The following is a 26,118-nucleotide window of genomic DNA, read 5'->3' on the forward strand; positions in this document are numbered from 1 at the left end:
GTTGATAACGGTACATACCCACAATAAGTCGATGATTGAAAGAAACATTGTCACTTGTCAGCGGCAGGTATTGACATTACTCAGCTGTCAGGGTATTCCACATGGCATGCGTCAACGACAGCTGCCAAAAGGCTAGGAGCCGTGGAAACTATTAGCAAGGCTGCAGGGTCAAAATCACAGGTTTTTGCCAACTTTTACAATTGTTCTCTGGTGGTGTTTTTGCAAGAATAATTTTGAATAATCTGTAGCTGTATTAAGTGAAGATATATAATTTGTTTTTATAAGTAAGAAACATTTTTCAAATGTTTCTCTTAAGTCCTCCTTTTGTTTCACTTTTTAGCAAAGAGTTACAATAAATATTACACTATGCTGTTTTCATTTTTTACAGGTTAATAATAATATTATGCAGATGGCATGAGGTGTTAAATTTAGATGACTGACAATGACAGCCGGTAATACAGGGACCTAGAACCTTTCTTCTTCTTTAAAATTTGTGGCCCAACGCACAAAAAGAACTACTATAAGTATAAGTTATTTGATGAACTTGACAGGTAAGTTCGTTTAATCGCTAAATTTTGTCCGAAATATATAATCATCAGTAAAAATCACGATTTTGAGATGGATGAGGAGATACATATTCGGGCTTTACTCTTGATTGAAGACATGTGTTACCTTATGTGTGGTAGTTTATTAGTTAGGAATGCCAGCATAAAATCTAAAAATTAATGAAATTTAATGGAGAATTGGAACGGGAACGTGAATATGATCAGCAAGAATTAGATTTAGTAGTTCAAACTAATGTTCCGCTGTTGAGTCCCTAACAAAAGGAGGTTTATGATACATTAATAAAGGCAATTAATAATGGAAATGGTGGTTTATATTTTCTGGATACCCCTGGTAGAGCTGGTAAAACATTCATCATGTCATAAATCAACACTGTTCGTGCGAGATGCAATATTGCGCTAGCAGCTTAATGTTAGAAAGATGTCGTACGGCTTATTTAGCATTAAAATTGCTCTTAAATCTTCACAATATTGAAGAAACCAACGTGTAACATTTCAAAAAAACTCCGCAATGGCCAATATTTTTATTAGCATCGAAAATGTATTATCTGTGACGAATGCATAATGGCGCATAAACGTGCATTAGAAGCACTTAACCGAACATTGAAAGATATACGAAATAACTCGAGATATTTTGGAGGCGCAATGATTTTACTGTCTGCCGATTTCCGCCAAACACTTCTAGTAGTTCCAAGATAACGGCTGCCGACAAAATAAACGAAATTGAAGACAAAATAAACGCTTGCTTCAAATCATTGAATCTATGGCGGTATGTGAAGCTTTAACAAATATGAGAGTTGTATTGCTTAATGATACATCTGCTGAAGATTTTTCTGAGCAATAGCTATCGGTAATGGTCGAGTACCTGTGATCGAAGCGGATTAATTTCATTTCCTCAGAAATCTCTGTAACTTTGTCTCATCGACATACGAACTGGTTAACAAAGTATTCCTAAACATCATTACTAACTACAAAAATAATGAATAATTAAGTGAGCGAGCAATTTTAGCGGTTAAAGAATAAAGATATAGATGACCTAAACTACAAAATTTAGAATTCATCCAAATCGATAGATTATAACAAATGAAGATGAAGCCACCAATCACCATCCAGCCTGCCATTACCACCGCACCATTTACGCCTAAAGGTTGGCTCCGTAGAAATTATGCTTCGAAACATAAACCCACCAAACTTTGCAATGGTACGACTTTGGTCGTAAGTAAATTGATGAACAATGTGATTTACGCGACGATACTCAAAAAAAAATGCGAAGGCAAGAGAGTTCTATTCCGATGATCCCAATTGATATGCTGTTTGAGTTTAAAAGACTTAATTTCTGATCTGTCTTGCTTTTGCCATGACCATTAACAAATCACAAGGCTAATCCTTAAAAGCTTGTAGTCTGCGTCTGGAAAATCAAAGTTTTTCACACTGTCAATTATATGTTGCATGTCACAAGTCGGAAGATGATCTTCGTTGTTTGTACTTGCACCTGAAAAGTGCAACGTAGTAAAGAATCATTGAAATACTTGATTAATAAAAAAATTGACTTAGCAAAACCAAAAATCTGCTTATTTATTATCTCTAAGGCGGAATGAAGTTCACAGGGTCAGCTATAAATCAGTTATAATTAAGAACTGATGGTAACAAAGCACTAAATGTAAAAAAAAACGGATAAATAATATGAAGGGTGAGGGAAAAACAGAAATGTCACACTTTTTAAGAAATTGAGATAGAGGCAACATCTAAGATTTATTTGATGAACCTCTAATTTGACGAAGTCGAATGGCAATAAAGAGGACCGTCCGATAAATCTGGGTACTTAAAATAACAGTGCGTCGGATAAACACAAGAAAAGTCCATGCGTAAAAGATAAGGAAGGTGCACTAACTTAAACTATGCACTTTTTCATTTCGTTTTTCTTCATTTAGTTTGTATGTTATGCGTGTTAGAACTGGTTTATTGTATATTTTTGTGTATTTAGCGATAATAATAAAAGCATAAAATATCTTCCGATAGTGATGACTGTAAAAATGACGGCGATAGTATGAGAAACAGGAAGAAAACTGGAATAATTGTTGATGTTATCAAGAAAATACGACTACAGTCTCACGAAGAAGGGCCGCCATGCAATTGCAAAAGACTTAAGTGTTTGTTGAAAATGTGACCAGTGTAGATAGGAACGAACTGTCAAAATATTTCAATAGTTTTGGTTCTAAGAATGCGCAAAACGCATATTTGGTTGATGACTCTTATACCAGTTCAGAGAAGACGATCTCGTCATGCTGAAGACCACGCAAAATTTCATAATTGGTATTTTGGCTTATAAAGTAAGAGTGAAACGCAACGGGGTTTCTAAGGAAATTAAACGTGCGTTTTAAAGCTTTCCAGTCAATTTTTGATGTAAGAAGGGGCAAAATTAAATACCTACAGAAAATTTTAAAGCTACGGGATCTTCTGAGAACCATATGTGAGGTAAGCAAAGTTCCAAGCATAGGAAGTTGTGTCCTGAAACTCGTGATGATAAATACAATCACATAAATTCGTTTAAAACTAGATTATTTCACCACAGTTTGCACAAATCTAAAAAGAAGTATTTGCCAGAGACTTTACGAGAATATTTAGTTTGTTTAAAGAAAAATATCCGACCATTAAAGTTTCTGACGTTACATACAAGGAAATTTTTAATACAAGTTTAAATTGTCCTTTGGGTATCCAAGATCGGACATATATTCAGCTGGTGATGAATTCCGGGAAAAACTAAAATCATTAAACCCTGAAACCCTAAAAAAGATACTGCTGAAATTCGAAAATTGGCTCGTAGAATTAGCTCATAAACGTAAGGCGCAGACATCCTATGATTTTAAATAGGCTGCTCGCCAGGATTGAAAAAATCAAACGATTTTCTTGTGATTGCATTGGACTATCAAAAAAATATATTTCATTGCCAAACGTCACCACCAACGATATATATTATCTGAGACAATTTTATATGTACAGTTTTAATATCCACGTGTTATCTATAGGACAATCCATTTTTTACTCTCACGAGATGTGTATTTGCGAAGAAAGGGCCAAATGAAGTATTGTCGTTTCTCTTCCATTACATAACTAATTTTATGGATAACGTGTAACCCTTAGACATATTTTTTGCGATTCCGCAGGTGGCAAAAATAAAAACTATGCAATTCCATTCGGTTTATTCATTATGTTCTTCATAAAACAAAACTTTTGGAATCAATACGAATAACATTCCCTAAAAGAGGACATTCATATATGGAATGTGACAAAAATATGGGAATTTGAAAACGCACATGGAAATACCCAATGACTTTTAAAAATGTCAAGGACAAGACCGTCACTATTCCAGGTAGTTTAAGTGAAATAAGTTTTTGTTAAAAAAATGGATGTATTTTTACATAATAAATATGCAAAACATGCGCTTTTCCCATACAAAAAAATTAAACAAATAGAATCAACAGGCTTATCAATTTTCTAACAAATTTTTATGGTGCCTGGACACAAAACCCTATTACTCCAGTAAATTCCAAAAAACACCAGCAATCAGGAATGTACTACCAGAAGGGCAGTTGAGCTTCCACCACCTACATATACCGGTAATAAGTTATAATGTGTCTTTTTTAAAGAATTTTTCATTTTTTAGCAGCGTGTAAATTGACTCTCACGAGATGTGTATTTTTATAAAAACTTCCATATTTTCAGATCTATTACCAATTTCTGCTGCAAAATACAAAAAACCTTATGACGCTGATGAGATTTTGTAAACATGATGCGGAAGTCTATTACACTGCCTTACCAAACCAGTAGCCTTTATTTTATCAATAAGGGTATGAAAAAATTTTGTTCTTCCTTTAGCTCGTAACAAAAATTATTAATGTAAGTTTGTCAGTTTGTACAACCACTCCACTAGTGTTCTATAACGGGATGTTAGGATATTTTCTGTTTTTTACCTTTTTTTTCTTTGGAGCTGGTTTATATTTTGAAATTTTTTCTATCTGTTCTTCAAGAATTTGGTTAAAACGTGTTCTAATACTGCATAGAATATACTTCTACTTTGCTAAATAAAAATATATAGTATTTCCTTAATGCATCAGTTTGAAGTTTGCAGTCGCAAGCATCATATATTTCCAATTGTCTCAAAAGAAACATAATGTGACGTTCCTTGTTTTTTTCCCTTAAGCCTTTATGTATCCTTAATTTTTTCTTTAATCCAAACCGCCAAAAAATCACCTTCGTTACCGTAGCTTTTCCCTCCTAGTAATATGTTTTTGCAGCTTAAACACAATTAAAAAAATAAACATACCATAATTATTATACAGGGTGTTACAAAATTTGGTGCAAATATTTTAAGAGCGTTTTGTTGGAGTTAAAATAAAACTTTTTTCCAATAAACATGTGTCTGAAAATGCACCCTCTCAGAGCTACAGCCCGCGCAAATTGCTTGAAGAAAATTGGTTATTTGGAGCTGACTACAGTTATACGCCAAATCTTTTAGAAATTTACAAGTCCTAATTATTTCGGCTCCTCTTGACATTTTCCGTCCTAAAAATGGTGTAAACCCAATTTTAAAAAGGATTCAGAGAGGGCTTATCGTTCTGACCGATTATATCTTATATTTCCAGTAAGTAATGTGAAAATGTAGAACACCATCTAATTCGTCATAAAAACATAAAAAATAATCGTTTTTTACAATTTTGGATAAAATTATTTTGATTTGACAAAAAAATAAACAGTCACAGCCCACTTCGCTTTTTCTAATTTAAGATATTAATGGGGTTTAATAATGCTCCGCTTTTGTTTATCAGCGATTTTCTCAAAAACGCGTAATTATATCGCAAAAGTGCAAGACACAAAAATGTGATATTTTTACATGGTGTTGTCAGATTTTTAAATTTCTTATAGAAAACATAAGATACGGGCCATAAGAAGGGTAAGCTCCCCTAAAATAGGGTTTACACTATTTTACATGACACACGTTTATAGGAAAAAAAATCTTATTTTAACTCCATTAATACGCTCTTAAAATATTTGTACCGAATTTTGTAACACCCTGTATGCTTATGTTGCCTTATTATGTTTATATATTTATATCAATCATTAATTATAATAATTAAAATATTTAAACATTTTTCAAATCTTGCTGTTGTTTATACAGGGTGGTGCGTCGCCGAGCGGAACATAGGAAAACCGATGTAAATTTTAAGGGGGTCAATTATTAGCTTCCCTGAACATTCTATAGAAAAAATGTAAGATAACTTTTTGAAGAGACCAATCTGGCAAATCCTTGTGCAAAGTTTCAAAAAATTTAAATAAGCGAATCTTCAATTATTCAATTAAATGTAATTGCAAAATTAGCAAATTTTCGGTTCAGGTAAAACCAAACGGGCACCAGTAAAATGAATATTGTCACTGACGTGAGGACAAGTGTCAATAAATCAGTAACAGTCGATATTTGAAAATAAGTATGAATTATTCAATCGACGAAAAAATAGCCATAATTAAGTGGCATTATGCGGGAAACAGTCTTAGAGCAGTATCTGAAATGTTTTCAGTTTATTTCCCCACCAAGCTCATTCCGTCCATTCCAACTATTAAACGTACTGTCAATAAGTTCGAGTCCAAAGGTACTGTAATAAATAATTGTAAATGTTCAACTCAGGGTATCGAAAATAGAGCCGAAGAAAGAGAGAACAGAGATCTTAATATTCTACTGAGTGTGGAGGAAAACAAGATGGTTAGTACGAGGGTTCTTGGGCAAGAGGTAAATAAACATCATACAACGGTATAGCGCACTTTAAAAAAACACAAATATTATTCGTATAAATTCGAAAAACATCAAGAGCTGCAGGAAGGAGATGAAGAGCGAAGAATGGCATTTTGTTTTGAAAGGATGGAAAGAGCAAATAATGTTAATAATGAATTTTTTAATAAATATTTGTTTTACCGATGAATGTACATTTACCCTCAACAATGAACCAAATGTTCAGAATTGCCGGTACTGGAGCCAAGAAAATGAACATCGCTTTGTTCATACTCCGACACAATATCCCCAAAAAACAAATGTATTCGTGGGAATTATCGGACACCATATCATTGAACCCTTTTTTATGGACTATAACCTAACAGCTGAAACCTATTTGGACTTATTTCAAAATCAAATTGGACCCGCCTTGGAAGAAGTTGTTCAGGAAGATCAAATGGATGGTTGCCCGGCCCATAATGCCCATATGGTTAGAGAGTGCTAGGAAAATGTTTTTAACGGAAATATTATTGGTCTACAGTACTGGATACTTTGGCCAGCCAGGTCACCTGATCTTTCACCGAATGACTTCTTTTTGTGGGGTCATTTAAAAAGTGTCATTTATAAAAGTGTCATTTATAAAAGTGTAAAATTTGAGAATCTAAACCAGTTACAAAACGCTATTTCGTTAGAATGTAATAAACTTTCCCAATATCAACTTAGTAACGTTAGAAATGAATTTTATGATCGGTTAGGATATTGTTTAGCTGTTAATGGGGGTTTGTTTGAACATTTGATTAATTGATGTTTTTATGTAATTCTCTATTATTTTTAAAAAAGTTATTGTATTTTATTTTATTTTATTTTTCCACACTTAGTAAAATATTAAGAGTTCTGTTCTCTCTTTTTTCAGATCTATTTTCGATCTTCTGAGTTAATCATTGTTTGTAGCATCTTGCCAAGGTACTGTACCTTCTCCACTAAAGTAGGTAACATATTTATCGCGATTTGATTTTGCTGATAAATAATTACTCTGACGTACAGTTCTTAGACGAACAAGTTGTACTTCACTTTCTCGCCATTCGGCATTGTAATTTATTTCGTGAGAGGTTGCATTTACTGAATCCAACGCATTCCCACTAACATATGCTTTTCTCTTTAGAAAGTTATGAAGTACACATATAGCCATTATAAAGTAACAAACTTTATGAACGGCAACGTAAAATTCGAAATCTGGCTGCAATCAAACCGAAAACATTCTCAACAACATTTATTCCCCTTGATAATCTGTAATTATATAATCGCCTTTCATGAGTAAGATCCCTTTGTAGAAATGGTTTTAAAATATGGTCATGTAAAGCAAATGCTTCATCTCCTATAAACACGAAGTTTAAATTTGCAGTAGTTTCCGTAATATGAGGCAAATTAAGTCGATCTGAAATTAAATGTCTGAAAAACGTCATATATCCTAGTACTCCACCATCTGATAGTCGACCATTTTTTCCAACATCAACATACAGGAACTCATATTCTGCGTTCACGATCGCCATTAACACAATACTATAAAAGTTCTTATAGTTATAATACAATGCACCTGTATTTGGTGGCGGAAATATGCGAATGTGTTTTCCATCGATGGCGCCTCCACAGTTTGGTATCTGCCATTGTGAGTTAAAGCCTTCAGCAACGATTCTCCAATCGTCTTCACTTGACGGCATCTGAAATAAAAGAATCAATACGAAATTTATTTTCATTAAGTTACAGCAAAATTATGAAAATGTTGTTAAGTAGGTATTACTAGTATTTTTGAACCTTTTGGCTAAATAGCTTATTTAGAATTAATAAAACCAATCAATTATTTTTTTTTTAGTTGTTGACGTTCCAACTTGTATTAACTTTTATAAAACTGACTAAAACGTCTTCAACTTTTAGTTAGTCTTCTCACACGGCATGTTTTTTACCATACAATGATTTTTTTATTTTACAGATTTTCAAAACACCTGTCAAAAGAGCAAAGACGAAGGTGACACCACATGAGATGCAACAGCAAATATTTAATGAAAACTTGCACGGACGCATTGAAAAACTGTGATGAAGAATCAGAAAGTACAGCTTTCGGCAAATTTGTTGCCACAAAACATAGAAAGTTGAATGAGAGTACGCTGAAACCCTGATTACAAAAATATTACATAAAGCTGCTCTAAATCAATTAACTGAAGACACTAGTATGTTCGACGTTCAGTCTCAAAATCGAAATACTTTTTCTTCGCCCAGTTTGCTATCATCAATAACATCTTCACCAGCACCATCACCTGGAAGTCTGGAACATCAGGAGCAGCCACAAAATGCAGGACAGTTGGTTCAGATTTTTCAACGTATTTTAACATGTAAAATAACTGATATAAGCTTGAATAAAAAGAATATTCTAAACTTACCTTCAAGTAATCCTTATGTAATACCTCATATACAGCCTTGTATATTTGGGGTATGATGCGTCCTAAAGCTTGAGCAGATATTCCTGTAGTGAATTTAAGGTCTTCATAACTACGTCCAGTAGCAAGAAAACGAAGAGTGGCAATAAGTCGTTCATCGGCAGGTATACTTTGTCTCATGCAGTATCTTGTTTACTAAGATATGGTCGCATTAAACTCAGAAGTTCATTAAACGTATTGCTCTCCATCCTTAAGTAATTTTTAAAGTCGCCTGGATCATTATCTCTCAATTCTTTGAAAAGCGACATGTGACTATATTTTTCTCGCTCAGCCAGCCATTTTTTCTGCCATATACGTTGTTCTTTCTTTTTATTTTTCGTGGTTTCCATGGCCAGAACCGCACATGCAACAATACAAATTTTTCTCTTTTTATTCATTTCACAGCCATCAAACAAACCACAAACATCGAAAATTAACTCGAACTACTCGAAGGCATAGCGTAACTCGTCGCGCAACAAAATTTCACGTTGAAAATTTGTGCATGATCACATGCAGCAAACGACACGATAAATGACACTTTTTGCCCACACACATACGATTTTTCCCTTGACACGTATGTACCACGCGCAATCACATGCTAAATCATTTGGATACTTTTTCAAGTGTATGGTACTGACGGTCTTTTTACCATGCCGTTCTTTCATGCATGATAACCGTCACATCTTAACACGCCACGATTTTTGAAACAAAAGAATGTATGTGTATGGCCGACTAATAATATTAAGAAGTGTAAAGATTTTCTTTGTGACGTGAAATTATGTTTATATTTATGTTTAATTGATTTAAATTTTGGATTGTTATTAGCCACTTGGTGTAATGTCATGTTTGATCTGCTGTTGATCTTGATTTATATTAATAATACACAATATTTATTGTAAATGGTTTTCCAAATAAATTTTGTTGTAAATAAGTAAATAAAAATATAATAAAATAATAAATATAGATTTCGACGCCACTGAACGCTTGGTTACTTTCGGAAAACTATCTTTAATTTCCGATCTGGCAACAATGGCAACGCTGATTATAAATTCAAATGAATTTGACATATTGGTAAATGGTAGTAAAAGTAAACATTCGTTTGGGTTCCGTTTGCTGCCGGTGAGGGTGAAGCGAAGATCTTCAGAGTCATTAGGTTCTTAATATTTGTCTCAGAAATCTCAGAATATATATTTGTTTCTTATTCTGCGCGTCTAGTCTGCGCTGTGCTTGTTTATTTTCAGTTATCATCTAGTTTATTGTTTTATTTTTTAACATCAACAAGCTGATTAGGCAGAATTAGTTTAAGTCACTCAAAGTGAGACTATGAGGGGCCGAACTATGGCACCCCCAGGGGTCCCTTCAGGATATAATTTAAATCAGTATTCACAACAACAGGGAAATCACAGAGGAACACACCAGAACAAGCAAAAAAGGAATTGGACACATCCCCACAATCAATATAGTTATTACCCTCCTGAGAACCAATACTTCATGAATGATGCTATGAATAATAGTATGATCTCAAACTATTCTAGGGGTGGATATGGACGTGGAGGTGGTGGTCACAACCTAAATTTTGCAGGGCTTGGTAGAGGTAGTGGTTTGATTCACCAAGGGGGAAGTAATGAAGTGGATCCTTCAGTAGCCAATTTGATTTCTGGGCCAAGACAAGGCAAAAGACTAACGAGAATAGCTCCAAGTCATGTTGAAACTGCTGGCTGTAGTGTTACATACAAAAAAACAGGTGGTGGTGACAGAGTAACAAATTATAACCATAATAGGCTTCAACAGGGGAGAAATTTGCATGAGAGAGAAGGTGAGCTGGAACAGAGCAGGGTAAAGCAAGAACATCATGGAGATGCTTTGCAGATAACCATGTATTGTTGTCCAAAATGTGGAAACCAGTATAGCTCCAAAAGTAAGTTAATTTTTCTTAAAATTTTTTCTTAACATTTGCACTTTGAGCTAAACTTTATATTTCTATTGAGTTTTGACTTAATCGCTTTTAATAAATTAAAAAACTAAATAGAAAGTATTTTACTCTAGGGTATTTTTGGGTTGATACAGGAATTTGAAAATTCTTGAGAGAATTTATATTATTTTCTTATTTAGAATGTTGTCAATACAAATGTACATAAGACAGGTGTAAAAGAAAAATTAGACTATACTAGAAGTCGGAAATAATAGTCAGTGACGTCAGTGAGCAGAGGTCACAACACTGAACGATCGATTAATTTCCTTCATTATCATCGTCGTGGTACATAGGCGTGCTTGCGCAGTTTTTGAGTTTTTGAATTAATAATAATCCAAATTAATGTTTAACTAAGTGTTTTAAAATAATAATCTATAACCTACCTGAAAATTAAAGTGGGTATACCTTCATAAGGGATAATTTAGGGATACAACCCTTGTACCTAGTACTGCCAACTATAGGTAATCTAGCACTGCAACTCATAGAGAAATATAATAAAAGGCCTTTATTTTAGAGAAATATAATAAACAAACCTTTTATTATAGTTCTCTATGCTACAACTTATAACCTACCTGAGAATTAAAGTGTGTATACCTGCGTAATGGATATTTAGGATTATTTACTAAAAATTCTACCCGTAATTAGAATAATAGGAAAGTAATAAATAGGTTCTCGAACTTGCAATGCCTTTATTTTAACATTTAACACGACGTTTCGGTTGGCAGTATCCCCAACTGTTATCAAGTGTAAACTGTATCTATTAATTTATGTAAACTAAAACTATTTATTACTACTCTACCAATGTCTACCACCTTCAAAAACAAGATAATAGGAATTATATATATAATAGGAATTTATAAATATAGTAAAGGTACTAAGCCCATATGTAAAATTCAAATCATTTTATCTTTTAAAACTAGAAATTCTTTGTATGAAATAAGCTGAAGATAGGAAGTACATATTTACCTCTTTATTACTATCCCATTATAATAGGCATTATAAATAATAACTAAAGAGAAATTGTTGCCGCCACTGAATTTATTTCCCTCTTCCCTTACTTCACTCGGCGCGCCCTAAAGCTGAAAATATGTCACTGACTATTATTTCCGTCTCCTAGTATAAATATCTATCTATACAAATATAACATCCATATATAAGCCGTATGTTATTAACAAAAATCACTTAAATGATACTTATACAAAAAAAAAACAATAATAATTATTATATCAAAAACGCGTACTTAACAATGGTAAAGAAATGTGTGTAAAACTTGTGTGAATTCCAATTTTTAAACAAATAAATATGGTTGGAAATCAGAGTACGGAAATATGCAATAACTGCGATAAAGTAGTGGACAATGATCAAGTGTATATTTGCGATCTTTGTGCGGCAAAAATACACAAAAAATGTACGAATTTATCGTCTTCGGAAATAAAATGTATGCCATTGCAAAGAAGAGTTTTAGTGCTGTTATGCTTTAAGTGCAAGGAAGTTTTAGGAAAAACTCCAGAAATGTTTAATTTGATGAAAGAAATGAAAAATGAACTAGTAAACCTAAAAAGTGAAGTAACTGAACTTAGAAAAGAAATCAATATTAACAAGAAACAACAAAATACCTATTCTGATATTGCAAAAAGGGGCCAAACAATTTATTTATTTATTTATTTATTTATTCATCAACGTATATAACATTTCAAGTACTTATTAATAATTAACAGTAGTCTTAAGTAAAAACTATAATACTAATAAACAATACTGTGCTAAACATAATCCAAAGAGTGGGAGTAGGGCACTATCCCAAGAAAGTTGCCCTAGCTGACGACTTAAATTTATTTAAAGATGTACTGAAAAAATCAAGATCTTTCGCAAATCTATTCACTGTAGAAGCTATTCTATTTATAGGACTGTTTAGTAGATAGGATGTTCTGCAAAAGGGAATGTGGAGAAGCGCCTGACCTCGTGTTGTGTAAGAAGATACATGCAAAGAGAAAAGGCACAGACATTCCGGACTTCTAACAATACCATTCAGAACCTTAAACGCAAAGCAAACATCAAAGAACTGCCTTCTACTTGATAAGGAGTTTATGCTCAGGTAGGACATGGTCTCTGAACAGGTAAGATCCAGGCCTGACTTCATAAGAGTATATCTGGCAAACCTGATAAACTTGTGCTGGATATTTTCAAGCCTCTCAATGTGAATCAGAAAATGAGGTGACCAAACAATATTGGAGAATTCGAGAAGAGATCTCACCAGGCAAATATATAGTGTCTTCAATGCTGACACATTAGTAAAGTCTTTGCAAGATCTTTTGATAAAACCAAGCAGTTTATTAGCTCTATTTACAGTATTTTCGAAGTGGTGGGAGAAAGTAAGACTCGGGTCCAGAAAGACACCCAAATCCTTGACTGAGTCAAGCTCCTTCAAGGGGATACCATCAATAACATATTGACAAGGAGGGGAGACCCTTAAACGAGTAAACCTCATAAACCCACATTTCTTAACATTCAATGACATTTCATTCGACTTACACCAGGAAAACACTCTGTTTATATCTCTCTGAAGCACCAACTGATCCTGAGAGGAGGAAATCCGCCGAAAAATTTTCAAATCATCAGCGAAGAGCAAAAACTCAGACTCCAGTAGGGAGCCGAGGTGATTGATAAAGAGACTGAATAACAATGGTCCCAAATGGGAGCCCTGAGGGACCCCTGAAGTTGTCAAAAATGGGTTGGACAAAAAACCACCAATTTTAACACGCTGCTCTCTATCCATCAGATAAGACTTGATCCAAAGTAAAAGAGATCCGCTGATGCCGAGATCTGAAATATGAGAGATAAGAATATTATGGTTGACCCTATCGAAGGCCTTACAAGTCCGTGTATATCGCATGTGTTTCATTACCGTCGGCAAAAGATTTGAAGATATAGTTGCTAAAAACAAACAAGTTTGTATCCACAGAACGACCTCTGGTGAATCCATGCTGCTGATCTCCAATTATTTCCTGAAATGTGCCAGATAGAACCACCTCTACACAGTGCTCGAACAGCTTAGGAATTGCAGAGAGGATACTAATGGGACGATAGTTAGTTATGTCACTCTTATTCCCAGATTTATAAATAGGACATACATGAGATAGCTTCCAGTTCTCTGGAAAAGTTCCAGAAGTTAGGGACAAATTGAAAATATGAAAAAGTGGAAGGAAAAGGGAATGGCTGCATTCTTTCAAAAGCCTGTTTGGAATTCCATCGGGACCCGCTCCCTTTCTGCTGTCCAGTTTAGCTAATGCAGTTTCAATTGTAGTAGCACTAAGGAACACGTGGTTGATATGGTTAAATTTACATGAGGTATCGAGACCGTCAGAGGCATTAGAAGGGTTAGTATTCTTGTTAAATACAGATAAAAAGTGGGTGGCAAAGAGATTTGCAATAGAAATACCAGTATCGGCCCTGAGATCATGAAGGAACATCTCATCTGGAACGGTAGAATCGCTTTGATTGGACTGAAGTCTTACAAATTTTCAAAAGGTCTTGCTATTGTTCTCTATTGCATTTTCGGCTCTTTCAATGTAATGTCTGTAGCATTCACTAGATAATGAACGGCATTCTGAGCGCAGAACACTAAAACTTAAGTAATCAGTATTTGATCCTGACTGTCTGTACCTTCTATGTGCTATTTTTTTCTGAATAACTAGACTTTTTAGTTCTCTAGAAAACCATGGTGGATAATGTTTCTTGGGAGAGTGTTTTCTTATTGGCACAAACAGATTCAAACAATCATAAACAACAGAATAGAAGTTTGCAACAGTGGTATTTAAGTTATCGTTAACAATTATAGACATCCAGTTGTATGTAGAAAAGTAGTTATTTATAGACACAAAATCTGCTTGATTAAAGTTGTAAAAATATGTTATAGGTAGTTCCAGGTAATTGGACTTACTATTGGGTAGTTGCAGCTCAAGAGCAGGATGGTAAGGATCTGACCCGACTAAACCATTACATTTAGTTGTTAAAGTGGAATGAAAAGTTGTAAAGCAAAGGTCAAGAATTGTTCCATGATCATTAACCACTGCATTGAGCTGCATTAAACCTAGAAAAGTGAATGTGTCACATAAAAGATTTTCTTTATCAGATGTAACATTATTTGGGGTTAAGCCATAATGATCATCACTAGGTAACCATGAAATATTAGAAAGGTTAAAGTCACCAACAATAAGAACATTATTAAAGCTCTCGCAAGCTTTGGTAACAGAGGCACAATGCGCTGCATACACAGATAGATCCATGGATGGAGGAACATAAATGCAGCCAATGCAATAATCCTCGCCATCACCAAGACGCACAGAGATCCAGATTTCTTCAAGTGAATTGTCAGCAGTTGGCAAACGATGGGATTTTAGGGTGTTGCTCACTGCTAGGAGCACACCCCCGCCTCTACTTTTTGAACTGTTACTAGTGTTGCGGTCCGTTCTATACACACAGTAGTTGGAGCTAAGGAATTCACCGTCGTTGACTGTAGGATCCAGCCAAGTTTCAGTTAGGGCAAGAATGTGGTAGTCTTCTGCTTGGGCCGCACAGAGAAATCCCTTTAGTTTAGTTTTTAAGCCCCTCACGTTCTGATAAAAGAACGATACATCATCTACTGTGGGCGCTGAGACAGTGTTGGGTCTAACTGAAAATTCGCCCCTCGGCCCTGAGTGCGCCTGGGACGAAATTCCTTGACCGCTATACCGGCTGGCCAGAGGTTCGGGTCAAGTAGTCCCTTTAGTAGGGACTCTTTTACCCCTATCCTAAAGGATACAACATCCTCATTCTTATCCAATATGGCACATTTAACATCTGAGATGTTTAGTTGCTTCTCAAGGTATTTTAGAATCTGCTGCTCAGTAGTGTCCGGATTGCATCTGCCCAAATACAACCACTGACGTCTATCAGCTGCAGATAGTGAAGAAGCTTCAGAAGAAGTCCCAATGATGACTGTTTGTCTGCCAGGGTTAGTTCGATGGATTGATTGTGGTGTCGACCTATTCTGTGATTTTGCTTCAGAATTGGCGCCAGCCATTGAAGAGCTACTAGGCCTTGATCTGATTGGATCAACCCTTTTTGCGTAGGTATGGGCTACTGTTTCTGTTTCTATCGGCAAAGACACAGTATTGTCCGGAGACAAAGATGTTAGAGAAGTTATATTAGTTATATTAGTTGGGGGGCAGGATGACTTTGATGGTATAATGGGAAATAAACCATCTCAATTTCCTACATTAATTATGAAATCCAAAAGTGGTTTAGACTCTGAAAAAACACTAAAACTAATCCAAGAAAAAATAAATCCTAATGATCTGAAAATAGGAGTGAAAAATATTAATAGCACAAAAAATGGAAATATAATTGTTAAATGCAACACAAAAGAGGAAATAGGATCACTGAAAAAAGCAATTGAAACAAAATTAGGACACACAGTGGAGGCTAACATACCGAAGAAGAAAAGGCCACGAGTTAAAATTGTTGGATACACAGGGGACGGAACACCAGAAATCATTGAAGACAAAATAAGACATCAAAACCATTGGATAATGCAAAATGATGAATTTACAGTAACTTACATCAAAAGGAACGAACAAAAAAAGTTCTCAATTATTTACCTTGAGTGTGAACCGGAGGCCTACTGGAAGTTTATTGGCTCAGGAATGGCCTGTATTGGATGGAATCGTTGTGCTGTGTATGACGATGTTCCATTTACAAGATGTTATAAATGCCAAGGATACAATCACAAAAGCAATGTTTGTAATAATAATACAGCATGTGGAACCTGCGTGGGTGAGCACGAAACAAAAACATGTAAAAGTGTTCAACACAAATGTTATAACTGCATCTCAGCAAACAGAAAATATAATTTAAACCACAATGTTGAACATACAGCCCTAGATTGACTATGGAGAATAATGGTTGTAATTAATCAAGAAGACCTTCTGAACAAAATGGATGGAGATGACAATATCTTAACTAAGACGGTGGATAGCAGTATGTTGCATAATGAAGTAAATGTAAATGCAAGTATTTTTAATTTGGTACATGTAAATATTAGAAGTGTAAGAAAAAATTTCGACAATTTAATTCTATTGTTAGAAAATTTTAATTTAGGCTTTACAGACAATTGTATTAAGTGAAACTTTTCAAGTATCCTCGAAGGATGACTTTAATATAAGGGGTTATGAAACATTCTATAATGAAGGCAAATACAATAAAAATGATGGAATCATAATTCTGATAAAACCTGAATTGGACCCGGTGTTCTCCACAGTAATATTGCCGAAATCTCAAGTCACTTTGGCTAGAGTAGTATGTCATATCAAGGATATTACTGTGGGAGTTACAGCCGTGTATAAGCCACCTCCTATTTCAAAAGATCTTTTTATTCAGGATTTGGAAGAATTCTTAAGTTTAAATAACAATAATCAACAACTAGAAATATTTACTGGGGACGTTAATATAGATCTATTAAATCTTGAAGATAATAATGTTATTAAGTATTCAACTGTAATGTCACAATCGGGCTATTTATCTTATATAAATTCAATTACACGACCAGACACCAAAACTAATTTAGATCACATTTTCTTAAAATGTAAAAATATTTCTTCCGCAGAGTTTAAATCATTTGTTTTAGATAGCTGTCTAACAGATCATTTTCCAGTAATGATAAATGTTGCCTTTAAAGATAAAAGTTTCCGAGCTGTCACCCAAAAAACAGAATCTAATAAAAAATCAATAGGCATACATAATCTTAAAATACTGTTAAATGAACAAGACTGGACGTTAATAAAAGAAATAGACAATCCTGACCAAGCAATGAGCACTTTTTTTGAAATCTATACAAAGCATATAAAAAGCTCCGAAAGCCACTCTTTATATTACAAGAAATACAGAAAGAAAGAAAGAAAGAAAAGTAAATTAAATTATTTAACAGGAAACAAAACTAAAACACTAAAATGATGTCAGAGCACAGGTTAAAAGGTATCATTGAAAAAATCGTCAAGGCTATAATATGCCCTGGATAATAAAAGTGATTTTAATTCCTTTTTGAATCTCTTAACTTCTAAAATTTGTCTGATACATAGAGGAACATGGTTGTAAATTTTTTTGCTAAGGTATATAAGTGAGTTCTTGGTGAAGGAGGATGTAGGGATTGGTAAGGGAAAATCGTTAACCTGGCGAGTCATATGACCAGTGTTAGAGGGAGGTTTAGGACATTTATGAATAAGAGTAGCTGTTTCTAAGATAAAAAGAGAAAAAAGAGTTAGGATTTTTTGAGATATAAAGAGAGGTTTACAAGAATCTCTTAACCCAGCGGAACATAGGTATCTAACTGCCTTTTTTTGAATCACAAAAATTATGTTTAATAATCCCTTGTTGCTTAAACCCCAAAAAGGCAAGCCATAACGAAGGTGGGACTCAATAAAAGAAAAGTACACTGAACGTGCAACTACCCCTCCCAGCTCATGCCCCGCCATTCTTACTGCAAAGCATCCAGAGGATAATTTTGATGCAAGATTTAGGATATGATCTTCGAAGCGAAGGCGACCATCAATGGTAATACCAAGGAACTTACAGCTTTCTTTATTTTGCAAGGGGGAGTTTTCACTAAACATAAGGCCCTGAACGTCACAGTTAAATCCCATAATAAAGGTTTTGCCCACATTAAATACAAGCCTGTTTGCAGCACACCACTTCGATAAAATCTTAAGATCCTTAAAAACCTGGGCTCTAACATTATCAGAATCTCTATGATTCCATAAAATGGTGGTATCATCAGCAAACTGAACCACTTTGCCCTGCAGTTTTAATGAACCCAAATCATTTACATAGAGCAAAAATAATAGTGGTCCTAACACTGAACCCTGAGGTACTCCAGTTTTAAGGGATCTGGAATCGGATAAACATCCAGATACTGTAACTCTTTGGGTACGATTAGACAGATAGGATTCCAGCCATTGCAATGCCACACCTCTAAAGCCATAATTATTGAGCTTAGACAGCAGTATTCCATGATCTACACAATCAAATGCCTTGGATAAATCGCAAAACACTGCCGCCGCGGACTCTCCAGAATTTAAGGACACATAGACACTCTCCAAAAAGCCGAAAACAGCGTCATGAGTCCCTTTTCCCGTTTGAAATCCAAACTGATTTGCAGATAAAATGCAATTATGTTGCAAAAAAGATAAAATTCTGATTTTTGCAAGTTTTTCAACTATCTTGGAGAGGGTAGATAATATAGAAATTGGACGGAAATTACAAGGCTCACTCACATCTCCACCCTTATAAAGAGGGATAACCACTGCCTCCTTCAAACATGCTGGAAAGATGCCATTATGAAAGGAATTGTTTATGGCAGAAGCTAAGGCATTCAATGCTGAGTCAGGCAAAAGGAGTAGTAATTTTGATGATATTCCATCAGCTCCAGCTGATTTATGGTTTTTTAAGCTTTTAATCGCATCTCTAACATCAGTAAGGCTAACAGGATAAAAGAAAAAAGAATTTTGAACTGACACTTGTTGAATATAATGCAAAGGATCAATATTAGTATTCACATCCTTGAGCAATAAATGAGGAATATTACAGTAATAATCATTTAAACTATTTGGTCTTACTTCTGGTTCTGAAACTTTCTTGTGAGAATGCCTGAAGTCATTTATAATTGACCAACATTCTCTCTGCCTATTTGAGGACATATTCAAGCGGTCACTATAATATTTAACCTTAGCTGCTTTTATCGTCTTTCTATATAGACTACGATATTTCTGATGATAAAGAATAATGTTTGCATTAGTTGTAAACTTGCACAGCTTAGCCAAAAAACGTAGGTTTTTAGCTGAAGTTCTGAGGCCTGCTGTGACCCATGGTTTCCTATTTTTCATTTTAAGCCTCTTTTTAGGAAAACACTGATTGATCTTGTCACATAGCACATGAAATAACAAAGTAAACGAGTCAGGAGCCATTTCAACTGCATTCCAATTAACCAAAGCTGCAGTAGAAGAAAAAGCATTAAAATTTGCTCTGCTGAAAATTCTTCCTATATAATGAGATGAAGGAAATACAGTGTTGCATGGAATCCTAGCGAGAATGGCTTCATGGTCAGAAATACCAGATGAGAGTACTCTACATGACACATCATTTAAATTTGTACACAAATAATCAATAGTAGTTGCAGATGAGGATGTTATATGTGTGGGTGAAAGAACATGCATCTTCAAGTCATAAGATTCCAATATACTTAAAAGGGATGTATGATATGATGGCAAGCTTACATCAGTGAAGTTAATATTAAAGTCACCAGCCAATATAACTATGGAGTGTAGAGACAATTGGGATAATAGAGAAATTAAAAAATGGATTACCAATGGTATAATAGCCTCAATCAAACATAGGGACAAACTAAAACGAAAACTATTAAAAAATTATAATGTAGAACTAGAAAATGAATATAAAAATTATAGAAACCATTTAAATAAAATTATATCAATTCAAAAAAGAAATTATTATAGAAATGAGATTAATAAAAATAAAGATAATATGAAGAAAATGTATGAAGTAATAAGAGATGCAACGAATCAAAAGCAGACAGAAAAACTTCACATTAAAATAAAAAATGAAAATGGGGAAAACTTCCAAGATGAACATCAAATGGCTGACTTTTGTAATCAATATTACACAAATATTGGTATTCAGATGGCAGAAAAAATCCCACAACCTCACAACCCACATAGCCTGGAGAACCCTATTACACAATCTATATATTTGACACCTATTACCCATAATGAACTAATAAAACACATTAACAACCTTAAAAATAAAAGTTCCCCAGGTTTTGATGGTATATCGGCTAATCTGATTAAACAAACACACATAGAAATTCTAGAGCCACTTATTCACATCATAAATCAAATCTATAAGACTGGACATATACCTTCAAGCTTTAAATTAATAGTTGTCACTCCGATTTATAAATCAGGACCCAAAAATGTTGTCAGTAATTACCGGCCGATATTACTGAATATTATACTGAATATATTTGAAAAAAGTCTGAAAGACAGATTAATGAGCTTCTTTGTCACTAATAACATTTTGGCTGAAAATCAATATGGGTTTTTACCAGGTTGTAGTACTTCCGATGCATTACACAAACTCATTTCAGCAGTCACTAATCATCTTAACCAGAGCAGAAAGTGCCTTGGTGTTTTCATAGATCTCGCTAAGGCATTTGATACTGTTCCACATAACAAACTGTTTGAAGTTTTGGAACATTATGGGGTAAGAGGAACTGCAATAACTCTAATGAAGAATTACTTAAAAAATAGACGACAAGTTGTTAAAATAAATAATACTTTAAGCAAAGAAGAGGTAATACAGATAGGAGTCCCGCAAGGCACAGTGTTAGGCCCGGTTCTGTTTATAATTTACTTAAACTCTCTCCTTAAAACAAAACTTAATAATGGAGAAATTATTTCATACGCAGACGACACAGCATTACTTTTTAATGGTACAGACTGGGATCAAACAAAGCAGTATGCCATAGAAGGCCTTAATCAAGTAAAAAATTGGCTGGAAACATTTAAGCTAAGTCTAAACGTCACCAAAACCAACTACATTGCCTTTTCACTAACTGCAGCAAATAGACCCAATTTTTCTCAGTTTTCTATTGATAGATATAATCAGATCAAGGAAACAGCTCATACTAGTATCTCGGGATATATGTGGATCAGAATCTTAAATGGCATGTACATGCAGATTATCTGGCAAATAAACTAAAAAAATTGATTTATAAATTTTATATACTTAGAACGTTTCTAAATATTAAGGAACTTATTATAATTTATAAATCACTCACTGAGTCAATTTTAAGATATGGTATTTTAGTATGGGGAGGATTATATAACAATGCTTTATATAAATTAACTATTGTCCATAAATATATTTTGAAGACTATTTTTAACAAATCAAGGCTTCTCCCTACAAATCAACTTTTTACAGAACAAGCAACTAATATAAGGACATTATACATTACAACAATATGTACATATATTCATTTTAAAACTCACATAAGAAACCATATAAATCATATCCATAATACAAGATCAAGGGCTAGAGGTGATTTATACATTCATAGCAGTTTAAAAAATATAAATTTAAAATTCTTTGTATACTTAGCAGCAAAAACCTATAATCTTCTGCCTTGCACATTAAAAAAATTAAAAAATAAATCAAAATTTAGCAAGGAATGCAATAAGTATGTTCATAACCATTACCAAGATTTTGCCACTATTTTCTAATGTAGGATAGTTAGTTTTTATACTTGTATATAATATGTAATAACAAGTGTTATGCAATCGTTGAGAGACGTAGGTGTTTAGGACTAAAAGGACAAAAATATTTCACTTAAAACTAGGACAAAAAATATAAAATCGAGAGCAGGATTTATCACAATAGTTTTAAGGTTAGTTAAGCAAGTTTATTATAATTCGGAAAATAGAACCAACTTTTTTTTGAAACAGCGCACACAGGTGTGTTATGAACACCTAGGCGTTAATTTAAGATAGATACAGTGTAATAATATATATATTTTTTTTTGTTCGTACATAATTTTTCTTTTTATAAAATTACTGTAAATAAATGTGGCAGGGAGTTAGGGTGTACTGATCTCTCCAAATAATATACATGATAGGATACAAGAGCTGCATTTACAACAGAGACACTAATGTTCTACATTTTTCAATTAAAAACTGTTTCAACACAAATTAATCACTAGATCTATTCTGAGCAATTTATTTTTAAAAGCTTAGCAGAGCGCATCAGTGCTAACTGAAATGAGTTGGGTGTTATATGCATAAAAAACATCATAGTTAAAGGTGAACGAATGAAATGTACTCACTTGTCAGTTAAGCCCAGAAGTTTTCCATAGTGGGAACACATTTGATAGTATGAAAATTATACATAATATTTAGACAATACTAAACAGGACAAACAGTATTTAAAAACTCTTTTTTGACCAAATGCAATGTGCTGTCCCCTAATCAGTATGGATTTCAGTCAACTAAGGGCACGCAGGATGCCATTTTCAGATTCTTGGAAAGTGTGTATACATCTATGAACTCCAAGGAGGCTGCAGCAGTGGTGTTCTGTAATCTGTCCAAGGCCTTCATGGATTACTGCTGTAAAGCTTGATTTTTATGGATTTAGGGGAGTGGCTTTGGGGTGGTTGAAGTCATCCCTATCTGGCCCCATCTAGAGGGTGGTTGCATCTGGATTTTCATCAGGGATAGCACACCTTAAATGTGGTGTACCTCAAGGGTCAGTGTTAGGTCCTATTTTATTTTTATTATACATTAATGACTTAAGCTCTCTTTCATTGAATGGACTAGTGGTTCAGTTTGCCAATGATACTACAATTCTGTGGCATAACAAAGATCAAAAAGTAGACAGATCTCTCATAGTAGAAAACCTTCACAAAATTAAAGAGTGGTGCATCTGGAATCAGCTTGTCTTCAATGTTGATAAGACTTTTGTTCTGGGCTTTAAGTGTAATGTAGAGGGTTTTTTGTTTGATGAGCAGAGCCCACTACATGGTGGGAATTATTGTTGATTGCCTCTTCAGTGATGAGAGTTTAAGGTTTGACAACCACGTTTTGGGCCTCACTGCTAAACTTTCTTCTGGTTGTTTTGCAGTCAGGGTTGCCAGGCATGAGTTGAGGGGGTTGTTTGCTCGTTCAGTTTATTTCGCCTTAATAGACTCTCATATCCGTTATGGGGTTGCCATTTTGGGGTTTGTGCTCCAAGGGACTCCTTAACATAATTTTTACTATTTAGAAAAAAGCATTACGGTATCTGTGTGGTGTTTGTCTGAGAGTCTCTTGTAAACCTTCATTATTTAAATGAATGAATTTCATTTATTAAAATGAATCGTAATTTCAAATGCTGTCAAAAAAAGGAGTTTTCAAATTATTGCTGCATCTTTTGTATGTCTATATTCCACCCAAGTTGTTTGGATAGAAATTCTGATGCCATAAAAATGGGAGGCTACAAAATTTTATGCTCAGAAAAATGTCAAATAAATTTTAATGAAAATGAGAATGAAAAGAAGTTTTACGAGCAGAAGATTCATGAATTATTGATTGAACTAAAATAAAAGGATAGGCATATAGAAAGAATGAGAAGAAACAGTTTGGTGTTTGAAGATGAAGTGTCAGAGGCCGAAAAGAAGTTTTCTTCCTCCCTAGATAATCTACACAAACTTAATGATGAACTTAAAATTGAATTAACAAATTTAAAAACTAAAGAATGTGAGTTACTGTCACTATTAAAAGTATGTGAAGAGGAAAAAATAAATTTCAATATAGGAATCAATGAGTTAAATACCTTAAATAAAAATTTAATTGTAACAATAAAAACATTAGAAAATGAATCTGCAACCTATAGGATGCAAATAAATATGTTACAAATGGAAGTTAATGATTTAACTAAGATGAATAAGAATATGATCCAGTCGATAAAGGTGTTGGAAGTTGAAAAAGATACTTGCTATTCCGATATTTGTGCATTAAAGGAACAGCAAAACATATCTAAATTCGTTAATATAAATTATCCAACACAGTTGCCATGTAGGCCAAATTCACCCGTTGATAATCGAGTTCTAGGCTAATGAAATACTAATAGTACTAGGCTTCTTTTTGTGGGTGGAAACTGTAGTAGAGTGTTCCTGAAGAAATTGCGTCTGAAGTTTGAAGCTAACTACAAAGTCCAGTGTTTCCTGAAGCCAGGAAGTACAAACAATGAACTGATTTATACTGCATCATCTATGGTTAAGGAATTTACAGAAAATGATATGTTGATTTTAATGTTAAATGGTATTTGCTCATCATTCGATATTTTAAAAAAATTTATACATTTACACAGCAATAGTTTAGTGATGACAAGCCCTTACATGTATCCAAACCATAATGTAATTTATAATAGCAATAAGGCTCTCTATAGAATATTTCACGCCAATAATATTAATCTAAATAGAATTTTAGAGTCTAATCATGCCAGCAACTTTGGATCAGATTTGGCATTATTACTGTATACCCATATTTTAAAACATTTCAAAAGTAGCATTTCATCAAAAAATGTGTCCACAATAAAACCAAGTAATCAATCTGGACTTCTAGATACTGACTGTGATAGGGATTCTTTTTTATAGATAAATACACAGAAGATGAAGCTCACTCACATTCTATAAATAACATTGAAAATAAGCATGTGAAAAGTTTCAGTAGTTTTATTTTAAATATACAGTCTCTAAGAAATAAAATGGATGAGCTTCATCTTCTACTTGATTCATGTGATTTTCCTGATATTGTATTACTAACTGAGCACTGGTTAAAGCCTAACGAATGTTTCTTAATATCTGATTATATTCCTATATCAATTTTTTGTCGGCAACACTCCATACATGGAGGAACAGCTATTTTAGTTAAACAAACAATTGAAGCTTTTTTCTGTAAAATTAATAAGTATGATAGCTTTCTGTTGGAGAAGGTTTTTGAATTCTCCCTTTGTTTTTGTAAGCGATTTAATTTATATGTTCTTTGTGTTTATAGACCACCTACAGGAGATATTCGTATGTTCCTGGACAAACTTGATTCTCTATTATCCCAATTGTCTCTACACTCCATAGTTATATTGGCTGGTGACTTTAATATTAACTTCACTGATGTAAGCTTGCCATCATATCATACATCCCTTTTAAGTATATTGGAATCTTATGACTTGAAGATGCATGTTCTTTCACCCACAAGGATGGTACACAATCCTTTTCTGCAACTACTATTGATTATTTGTGTACAAATTTAAATGATGTGTCATGTAGAGTACTCTCATCTGGTATTTCTGACCATGAAGCCATTCTCGCTAGGATTCCATGCAACACTGTATTTCCTTCATCTCATTATATAGGAAGAATTTTCAGCAGAGCAAATTTTAATGCTTTTTCTTCTACTGCAGCTTTGGTTAATTGGAATGCAGTTGAAATGGCTCCTGACTCGTTTACTTTGTTATTTCATGTGCTATGTGACAAGATCAATCAGTGTTTTCCTAAAAAGAGGCTTAAAATGAAAAATAGGAAACCATGGGTCACAGCAGGCCTCAAAACTTCAGCTAAAAACCTCCGTTTTTTGGCTAAGCTGTGCAAGTTTACAACTAATGCAAACATTATTCTTTATCATCAGAAATATCGTAGTCTATATAGAAAGACGATAAAAGCAGCTAAGGTTAAATATTATAGTGACCGCTTGAATATGTCCTCAAATAGGCAGAGAGAAT

The 26,118-nt window shown here is 33.9% G+C and overlaps 1 protein-coding gene and 1 pseudogene across 2 annotated transcripts in view; one reads left to right on the forward strand and one right to left on the reverse strand.

Moving 5' to 3' along the window:
* Positions 1-7,632: 7,632 nt before the first annotated feature.
* On the reverse strand, positions 7,633-9,064 carry LOC126734642 (uncharacterized; annotated as a pseudogene).
* An 810-nt stretch (positions 9,065-9,874) lies between these two features.
* The window catches only part of LOC126734498 (uncharacterized), a 159,244-nt gene continuing 143,000 nt past the window's right edge, over positions 9,875-26,118 (forward strand). For both annotated transcript variants that reach the window (XM_050438153.1, XM_050438155.1), the window contains exon 1: positions 9,875-10,713. In XM_050438153.1, coding sequence (XP_050294110.1) covers positions 10,119-10,713 — 595 coding nt within the window. In that variant the 5' untranslated portion in view covers positions 9,875-10,118. The remainder of the gene's footprint in view (positions 10,714-26,118) is intronic.

Source organism: Anthonomus grandis, chromosome 3 (assembly GCF_022605725.1).
Source record: "Anthonomus grandis grandis chromosome 3, icAntGran1.3, whole genome shotgun sequence".
Classification (NCBI taxonomy): Eukaryota; Metazoa; Arthropoda; class Insecta; order Coleoptera; family Curculionidae; genus Anthonomus; species Anthonomus grandis.